The 10197-nt window shown below is 41.7% G+C and overlaps 1 protein-coding gene across 2 annotated transcripts; it reads left to right on the top strand.

Annotated features, from left to right (window-relative positions):
- Positions 1 to 1090: 1090 nt before the first annotated feature.
- On the top strand, positions 1091 to 8445 carry MTERF2 (mitochondrial transcription termination factor 2). Of its 2 annotated transcripts, none has more exons than XM_019544794.1 (3): positions 1091 to 1212; positions 2588 to 2642; positions 6704 to 8445. In XM_019544794.1, exon 3 carries the CDS (start codon positions 6734 to 6736, stop codon positions 7916 to 7918), a length of 1185 nt encoding a protein of 394 aa, XP_019400339.1. In that variant the 5' UTR covers positions 1091 to 1212; positions 2588 to 2642; positions 6704 to 6733; the 3' UTR covers positions 7919 to 8445. The 2 variants fall into 2 exon arrangements, with proteins under 2 accessions (XP_019400339.1, XP_019400338.1); XM_019544793.1 differs by having other exon boundaries at positions 1146 to 1634.
- The last annotated feature ends 1752 nt before the right edge of the window (positions 8446 to 10197 follow it).

Genomic DNA, 10197 nt, shown 5'->3' with positions numbered 1-10197 from the left:
CGATTCTTCATCAGCCAAAAATACCATCTTCTGTCCTCCTTAATTGGAGTGAAGATGATAAATCAGCACATAAACACTAGCTTACCAAATTCATATCTAATGCTACAGAGTGACTCTCCGTTTACTGCAAGCTCCAGTAAATTAAAGCATAGGGACTTAGCAGCGTTTTACTACCAACTGTGAGCTCTATAGAGCCTGAAATTCTCTTTCCTTGCATGCACTGATGGTAATCAAGACTAATTTCAAAATCAATGGAGTTACATCAGTGTAAAATGGAGATGATGCAGAGTCCAGCCCAGGCCTACACTGCCCCAGGTGTAGCACTGACCACACTCCTCAAACTTCCTCCCACGGACAGGTCATGTCTGGGGGGCTCCTTGGGGGACAGCCCCTCCGGGTGCTCTACAGCCTGGGTCAAGGAGCTGGTGACAACGTTGCCGGGACACTGGGCGAGGCTGAGGTCACAGGGGCCCCAGTTGATCTCTCCCCCAGTAACTAGACCTGCTCCCTTGATCTGGCCCCAGAAGGTCCTGCACCCACTAAGTATTAGTACCAGGTTTATTTCCTCCTCCACTGTGCCCCACTTCTCCCCACATCCACCCGCACCAGGCACTGCCAGGGGGGCAAAGAGCACCGTCTCTCCCTGCTGTCAGCTCACTGGTCTATCAGCTGCTAGCCTCGCAGCAAACACCCTCTCACCCCCACCCCCATGCAAAAGGAACCTTGGTACTCCCCTGCCTTTCTATTAGAAATGGATTTTTTAAATCAGAAATTGTATTTCAATTAGAATCGAATGGCCACAGGCCCCATCTCTTGCCCTCAGCGGCTCCATCTGCACGGCCAAGGGGCCACGGCCCTTCCCCCGCTGGCAGCAGACACACGGGGCGTTTGCCTCGCGCCAGCCCAGCACGGGCTCCCCCGCCTGCGGACATAGTTCGTTCCGCTCCCCCTTTCCTTCGCTTGGTACGGCCCGCGCTGGCGGCAGTGGCGCACTCGGACGCCCCGCGTCCGGCTCAGACGACGCTCCCCCGCCCCTCCCGCGAGAGTTCGAGGCCGCCGGTCAGGCGCGCGTAGGGGGCGAGGGGAAGAGTGCGTCACCGCTGCGGGGGGCGGGGTCGGTAATTCGCTGCATTACGTCACGACGTTCCAGCGCAGAGGACTTGGGGAATGTACCATTCCGCTCACCAGTGGGGGAAGATGCGGACAGACGGGGTAACCTGCTGCAGCAGGGTGCTGTGTCCCTGTCTGCTGCCGCCAGGGGCGCTGTTGGGCCCTTGTTTGTACTGAGCAAAGGGCTGCCCGGGGGCGGAGGGAGCAGGGGCGCGAAGGCGGCTCATGCACCGGCTGCACTGGGCAAGGGGTCACTTGGGGTGGGCACCAGGATTTTGGCCCCCTGGATGGCTGCCCCTATGGGTACCCCAGCCCTGGATGACTTCTGCTGTGGAGTCAAGCAAGGTGGGAGGGCTACGCCTTGGGCGACCCCATGGTTTTTCCTATGCATTAAATAGGCTGCCAGGTCCTTGGTCCTGCCCTCAAGGACCTCGGGATTGTAGGAGGAGCATGCAGGTGCACCAGCCTTTGTCTTGTAGGGCCCTGCAACATGTTCACTTGAAAGCTGAATGCTTCCCCAGCAGGTGAGACACCCCTCTACTCAGCCTGAATGGCTCGGGGTAGTTAGAGGGTGAAGGCTTGTCCCCTTTGCACGGTGGGCAGGCTGACCCCTGCCTGAGTCTACAAATGTCTCCAAATGCCAGGCTGTCAGCTATACACCTGATGGTGATGGGGGATTAATCTCAGGCTTTCCGGCTACCTTGTTCCTTCTGCCTTTTGGCAAAGGGCAAGCAAGACTTGGGGGCATCTAACTGCAAGGCCTCTTTGCCCATAGGATGCCTGCCACGGATTTGGGAGTATCTGAAGCCCTAGGCTGAAGTGTCTGGGAGGCAGAATATTTCCTGGCGGTAGCACCACGCCGACTTGAACGACTGAGCTCAGTCAATTGGATTCAGAATGGAGTTGGCCCAGGAAACGAAGTTCCAAAAAAAGCTGGATAGAAACTAGCTACAGAGTTGTTGTATATCTTTCAGCACTAACTTGGTAGTGGGTTGGCTCTTTTTATAGCTGAATAGTCATTTTTATGATGTGATAATTATTTCACACGTGGCTGGATTACACTTATTACAGGATTCACCAGTTAATTATGCGATAAGTACTTGGGTATAGGTTGTAGCAGTGTTGGTCTAAGGACATAGGCAGACAAGGTTCTTTGGGTGAATCTGATATCTTTTATTAGACCAACTTAAATAGTTGGAAAAAAATTATCTTAGCAAGCTTTCAGGTTTAAAAATCCTTCAGCCTAACGGAGGGTTTTTAAACTTGAAAGCTTGCTAAGAAAATGTTTTCCAATCATTTAAGTTGGTCTAATGAAAGATATTAGATTCACCCAAAGAACCTTGTCTGCCTGTGATGATTACTGTGCACTTGTGGCCCAACTCAGTTTATTGCACGAGTGACCATTTAGTCGTGTAATATGCGTATTGTGTAGCAGGAGCCTTACTAATGTGTCCTGCATCTTTGTTTTTATTTTTAGGTTGGGATGTTTAGTTTGTGACAAACAGGCAGCAGAATAACAGAAGCTAAGTTAGGTAAGTAAACTGTGCTTTAGTACAAAGGGAAAGGTGTGTTCAAGTCTGCTCTAGAACACGGGAAGGAGGCCTGTGTAGCCGAGTTTATCTGTCTTTTCACAGGTTAGCCGTAGATAAATATTACTTTTTCTTAGGCTCATTGTATTACCTGTACATATTAAAAAGGTATAAATTATGTTTATGCATATATCATTCTAAGAGCAGTACCATTTTGCATAGCATCCTATAAAAACAGGACTAGAATGGACCCCCCCAGTGATCATCTAATTCAGCCTTTTGCTCAAAGCATTTATCTGTGACAGTCATATTTGTCTAACCTGCACTTTAGATACCTGTAGGCCTACCCACTGTGGCAGAAAAAAGAAGAAAAAGAGGGAAGGGCGGTGTGGAAATCAGAAAGCGAGTGCTCCAGACTGTAAATTAATGGTTCTCAACCTTTGATTTAAGACATCTCTTGTTAGATTGAAGCCCCCACTGCATAACTTTTGTGAATTGAATGGCACCCTATTTAAAAAAAAATAAAAATTGATTACAGCACTTACCTGCTTGCAGAGGGACCAGGCAGGGAGAACCCAAGCCTATCCTTATTTGCTTATGTCCTCACACTTTCTGCAACACCCTTCAAAGGGTCTTATAAACCCTGGTTGAGAATCGCTCCACTAAGTCAACAGAACTTCAGTTGGTACAGCTAGATCCATATGAATGTGTAGTCTACTGCCTTAGCCACTCAGCCATAACTACTGAATAGAGTTGGTAAGTTTCTGCCCACTTTCTAACCAGGGACCTTTCACATGGTAGGCAAACTTAACAATCACTACACAAACTACCAAATTTACATATACATCATCCTGTAGGCCTCATAATGCCTATGTATTCATTTCACAGTACTCGGTTTACAGTCTTTCATAGGCATACATTTGGCAAGATTAAAAATACTGCAGTGCAGTATGCTGTAGAAGATGTTAGACTTGAAATTTTTAATTTAAAAAGAAATAAGATATATATAAAAACAATATACATCTTGATACTCTCCTTGAAAATCATCATGCACTAAGTCACAGGCCAGATGAATTAATTGTCAGACATGTTCCTGATAGTGAACTGGACCATTGTCTAATATTTATTAAGAAAAGAAGATACAGTAAGAAGGAACAACAGTCCAGTATCACTTTTATAAAAGCACCAGAACTTTGTGGAAAACTCTGAATACAGGCTATTCTGTATTATTTTTCAAGGACTTAATTATTTTGGGGGGAAGAAAGGAAGCAGGGGAGAATCACACAATGTAATTGCCATCGACAGGCTTTGTAATGTAACTTTTTTCATACCATATTGTGGCTTTTAAACACTCATTGCAGTGGGACACCACCAGCATTCTCTATTCATTTAGAAAGAAGAAAAAAATGTTAAAATTTGTTTTTATATTGCAAATGCCCCCAAGTACCCAAGTCAAAATTTATGGTTGAACAAGTCGCATTTTTTCTACTTTTAAAAATACATTTCTCTCTTCTGGTTTTCCATAAAAGACCATCAGTAACAAGAAAAACCGACTATGCGCAGGCTATCAACAGGATAATTAAGTTAGTGGTCCCTTTTATAGAAGCAGCACTTTCTCTGTAAATTGCTTATGGACCAACAGAAAGGTGGCACTTACTAGGTCAGAGTTCAACCAGGCCACGGGTCAGTCCTTGGAATTTTGCCTAAAATGTATTACTGGGCAAATATTCAAGATTAAGGTACTTTGAAGTGAATTCATTACTAAAATAGGTCCTAGTTTAATGTCCTTCCACAACTGGTTTAAGCTGAAACTAAAAGCTGAGGTCCTTTTGCTAGTACATATTTTCACAGGCCTCACGACTGTCATCTCGAAACAGCTTTAGTAGTACTTGATTTCACAGCAGCTGCCATCTGAGGCTGTCAAGCAGCTTTACACACTTTAATGAATTAGACTGATTTCTAGATGTGGTTGTTTACTTGCTATGAGGAGGTTGTTAAGCTTGGTAGGAATATGCATAGTATGTATGGAGTTAAACAATAACTCTTTACCTTGTCAGGACCTTGGGTCTATATCCTCATCAAACAATTCCTGTATCTTGAGAGAAAAGAAACCACTGGAAAATTAAGCAACTTCCCTAAGATTACACAGCCAGACTTTGACAAACCTAGAAACTGACTGAAATAGCCTGATGCCTTGTTCTGTGCTACAGCTTGCTAGACAGTGCTCTCTAAGATTTTGAAGTAACTGAGATCAGATTTCAAATCCAAAATTATGAGTTGGAGTGAGAAGTAGAAAGCTAAAAGAATATTAAAAAAAATTACTAGAATAATTGCTGTATAGAAGTATCTTCTTGTACAGAGTAAATTTACATGATATATATTATTTTTAACTGATTAAAAATTCTGCTTAAATCTAGCAGAAAGAGACATAATAAGACCCAGTATTTGGAAGATGTAACTAAACAAAGAACAAGGAGCAAGTTTTTAAACAGAAAATTTAGTCTTTGGAATAAATAGAAATTTGATAGAGAATCTACCATGTGAAATTTCAGGTAAAGAGCAGCTACTTCCTAAAAAGGCACACTATAGTTCAAACAAAAATTAAGGACTTGTCACAGGTATTAGGAGGAGATTGTCTCTGCTATGCAAGACACCAGACAAGGTGAACATAATGATCTTTTCTGTATTTAATATCTAAAAAAAAAACAAAACAGTCAGGATTTCCTGTCCCCTCCCTGATATGTACAAGGCTTTTTTTAGTAAGTGAGAAACTGTGAAGTGGGAACAGTAAAAGCAGCTGTGCACAAAGTGATCCCATCCACAAACTAAACAAACTGAAGAAGTGATTCTGCTTATTTTCAGTTACAATATCTTAGCCATATCACTTGCAACGATAGCTGACACAATTTTCACACACAGTTTTCAAGTTTGCTCTGTCCCAGTTTTTCCCTGAGCTTGTAAAGGGGTTGTGATAAAAAGCTGCAAATTAAGACAATTAAAATATGCTGGATAGTGTCCTTTTGGCTCAGATCAAGTACAGATCTCTGGTCTCCCCTCTTTCATCTCAGAACATATTTGTATTTTAAAACCAGTTAAATATGAATGGTAACACTAATTATCCAAAGCCATATTCTGATTGGTTGGTTGGGTTTGGCACAGCTGTGTTGCAGTACCACATGATGCACAGCTAGAACTCATTGATTTACGGAAAGAAATGTCTGCCCCCATTATGTACTGTTGGTAAGGCGGAAGTTAATTAGAAAGATAAGGCACCTGTGGGGGTGGGAGGTAAAGAAAAGTCCTTATTTAAACAAGGAGTGAAGGCTTGAAACAGGAGTCATAGCTTAATTACTTCCTCTCCCAAAATGCCCAGCTGCTGATTTGACTACCTTTAACCCATCTGGCTAGTGTAAAAACAAGCTGTGTAATAATTCAGGCCTTTTTCCGTCTTATTATATTAAAGGAGTGAGTTCAAACCGGTAGTTAGGATATAAGCTGCTGTTGAAAGAGCAGCAGGGTTTCTGAGAGGCAGGAAAGGACAGGTGGGAATTCAAATAATCCCTGACAACTTCAAAAAAATACAAGGGTAAAAACAAATACATTAAAAAATCACTGAGGAAAAAGTATTGAAACGTTATCCCTCCTGTTTCATCCTCTTAGAACTATTTTAAAGAAAGGAGCTGTGTTATGAGATGCTTCTGATTCTGCATTTCTTATATGCATCTTGGAGCACACCAAAGACTGTCACAACTCCCCTGTTGATACCCAACCTGCTGGGGCCCATTCATGTATGAACTACCTGACAGCTGCTACACATACTGCTCCATGTTCCAGCTATATCACTTTTGCAAATCATTGTTTCAGTGAAGGATTCATCAGGAAATTGGCATTTCAGAAACTGTCTCAAATTTGTTTCACTGCATCTTGGAAGCTGAATTTTCTGCTAAGTGAAAGGATTTCTGTTGGGAATAATCAATCCTTCCAGATTTAAATATGAAAGTTTTTGACCATAGCAATCTTCCACCCCACCCAACTAACATGATCTATTTTCTGTTTTCTTACAGTGATTTTTGCTTAGAGTGCAGTGCCCCAAAATGCTGAGAGGAATTCCTCAGGGTGCCAAAGACTTGTTTACACTTTTGCTGGCTAGATCTCAGCACTGCAGCCCACGACTGGCACTGTGGAATGAAGAATGGCATAGATGCTTTTTACCACACTTCAGTTATGCAACTGATGTAAGATCAAAAGAAGAAAACAAGAAAACTGTGGAGAACCTGAGTAGCTTATCAGTTGATATCAAGAAGATTCGCAGGCTAAAAGAATGGGTTCTTTTTCAGGATGTGACGTATGTTAAAGAAATTGCTAGTATTTTACAAGAAATGGGTGCTGATGATGCTACCATAGCCAATGTTTTGGAACGGTGTCCTGAGGCAATTCTCTGTAGGCCAGTAGAGGTAAATTCACAAAGAGATCTGTGGCATTCAGTATGGCAAAATGAAAAGCAGCTGGTAAAATTAATAGAGCAATTTCCAGAATCCTTTTTTACTGTTGAACACCATGTGAACCAGAAAGCTAACTTTCAGTTCTTTCAAGAATTGGGACTCAAGAAAAATATAATTGGCAGACTCTTGACAAGTGCACCCTCTATTTTTCATAGGCCTGTTGAGAAAAACAAGCATATGATCGAGACGTTACAAAGAAGTTATCTACATTTAGGCGGTTCTGATGCCAACCTGAAGGTCTGGCTACTGAAATTATTAAGCCAAAATCCATTTGTTTTATTAAATACCTCTGCAGCTGTCCAAGAAAACCTGGAATTTCTCCAGAAGAAATATTTCACAGACACTGAAGTTTTACAACTGCTGTCAAAGCTTAAAGGGTTTCTATTTCAACTTACCCCTAACACTATGGAAAAGAGCATTTCTTTCTCCAAAAATGTTTTTAAATGTAGTGATCAAGAACTAAAACAGCTTGTGTTAAAATGCCCTGCCTTTCTCTCTTATTCTGTTTCAGTTTTAGAAGAAAGACTTGAGGGATTGTTGAAGGAAGGAATTTCTATAGATCAAATTAGAGACACACCAGCAGTGCTAGAGCTGACAACTCAAATTGTTCAATACAGAATTAAAAAACTTGCTGCTTTAGGATATGATATCAGAAATGGAAATCTAGAACACTTGAATGGTACCAAGAAAGATTTTGAAGTTACTTACAGTAAGATACAACTGAAGAGAGAGAGACCAATGTTTAATCCTGTTGCTCCTTTAAATGTTGAAGAGTAATTCATGCGTGCCTTCTTTTCAGTTATGCAAAAGAAAATCATCTGGAAAGAGAGATCTTGATCCTTCCTTAAAAACCAAAAAAAAAAAATAACTGTAGCCAACTTTAATTCGGTGATGTGAAGATGTACAGGAGGTGGCTTTGATTCACAGCTCAGTACTAGTTTTCAAACCACCGGGTAAAAAATGACCATATTGAATATTAGCTTGCTACCCTATACATATTAAAGACCAGCTTTTTAGTATTTGTCCTAAGCATAGCCCATTTTTTTAAATTTCCTGTAGCTAACTGGAGATCAACTTCCCTGGCTTTTTTTTCTATTGACCTTGCACTATCCAGTCTATGATAATGCTGAAAGCAATTATATAAATCACTAGAGCAGTGATTATCATCTAGGCTGCCATGGCACCCTGGGATGCCTTGAGATCCTGTCAAGAGTGTCACAGGGCTCTACGCAATGTTAGCAGTGTTAGGCTTACAAACATGATTTACAAGATAAACCCAGAAATTTCAAATAGAAATCCAGAGTGGTGATCTTTCTAGGACCTTTCCAACAGAAAAAACATGCTCTATTTTTTCAGTAGCAAAAAAAGTGTGTGAAAAATAAGAGCTGGCACTTTCCAGGGGGTGCCTTGAATCTAAAAAGGTTGAAAACCACTGCACTAGAGGATGGCAGTGGCCTGCATTTTCAATACTATTTGTCAGCCAAGTAGCAAATAAAAGGCTTTGAGAAGAGTCAAGTAACCACTACTGCATTAAAGGAACCACTAGACCCTGCGTGCAAACTGAAGTTGGCAGACTGCCAGAGTAACGGGTACATAGCTAGAGGGCACACTAAGAGGAAGGGCAAAGATTATTTTTATACAGACTTCTACAATGGGTACTTATTTGTCTTGATTAAGTATTTAATATTGTGATAAGAAACAGAAAATGCTACTAGAGCAGTGATGTGCAGCCTTTTTAGATTCAAGGCACCCCTTGGAAAGTGTCAGTTCTTAGCTTTCATTCAGTTAACTACAGAAAAATGGTACAGCAATTCTTGTATTGCATAATGCTCAGGAAGACCACAAGAGGTCAGAGTATTTTTCATACTATGGATTCCTATTTGAAATCTCTGATTTTTATCTTGTGACTCCTGTGTAGGTATTTGCACACTTAACAGTGCTAAAATTGTGTGACACCCCACAGCACCCTTTAAAGAATGTTACAGCACTTCATGGTGCTCACAGCATCCTTCTTGAGGATCACTTGACTAGGGGGTCTCTTGAGATTCTGGGACTTCCAGCTTGCTAGAAATCTCTTTTTCTCTCTCCCTCCCTCTCCTCCCTATCTCTCTCTCTTGTCCCTCTCCTCCTCTTTTCTCCTCTATCCCTCTCCCCATGCCCCTTGTTTCCTCTCAAATTCTCTCCTTTCCCTGGTTGAGTTGGAAGGAGAACAGTATTACAAAAGGGATCAGCTGAGACAAAGACTTCTGTCTTCCAAAGAACAAAAAACAAAACGAAGCCCAAGGAGGAGAACCTGGCCTTGAATTTTTCTTCATCACAGTTACTGCAGCATGTGTCTTTGTAAACAAGTTAAAACTAAAACAAGATCTGTTAGGCTAGGTACAGACATTTACACTTTTATTGGTATAAGTGATCAGAAACAGAAGTTCAGCATATATAGACTGGTTTAAAAATGGTGGAACTCAGTTTAAGATTTGCCCTTCCCCAGCCCCAGCTTCCCACCAAAGCCCAACGTGTGTTCTGTTCAGGGCTGATTTAAGCTATGCCACTTACAGAAAACTGTTTAATTTGATTCTACCTCAGGCTTTTTCCATTTCTGTACCTAGCCTTACAGACAATAATGACAGCTATTTTCTAGATATATGGAAAAATTGGTGCATTATGTACTACATTCACATAAACTGTTGACAAATATTGGCCTTTTAATAGCAACTACTAGGGAGAGTTGTTGAGGGAAGTTTTCCTTTACAAGCTGTAAAAGCAGCGATGTACAATACACCAAACAAACTATTAAAGGTTTTCTGAGATTACAGTTGTCAGTGGTTTGTTCTATAAAAGTATTCAACAAGCCAATGGTCTGTATGTATTCTTCTGCACCAGGAGAACCTTTTGAAAGGTTTACTATGGCTGAGAACCTTTGTATTGGATTAGTTACACTAAAACCCTTCTTTTTTTAGGAACACTTTTCCATATATGCTTTCTTTCATAAAATGTTTAATTGTGAATGTGTGTCCCTGGCAGCTGGGGGGAGCATGGCAGCAGCAGGAGCACGGCAG

The sequence above is a fragment of the Crocodylus porosus genome, unplaced genomic scaffold (genome assembly GCF_001723895.1).
Source record: "Crocodylus porosus isolate Cpor-Errol unplaced genomic scaffold, CroPor_comp1, whole genome shotgun sequence".
NCBI classification, from domain to species: Eukaryota; Metazoa; Chordata; order Crocodylia; family Crocodylidae; genus Crocodylus; species Crocodylus porosus.
This window is presented reverse-complemented; position numbering and strand designations above follow the sequence as displayed.

Coding starts and splice junctions, on each gene's coding strand:
- MTERF2 (XM_019544794.1), top strand. CDS start 6,734: ATGCTGAGAGGAATTCCTCAGGGTGCCAAAGACTTGTTTACACTTTTG.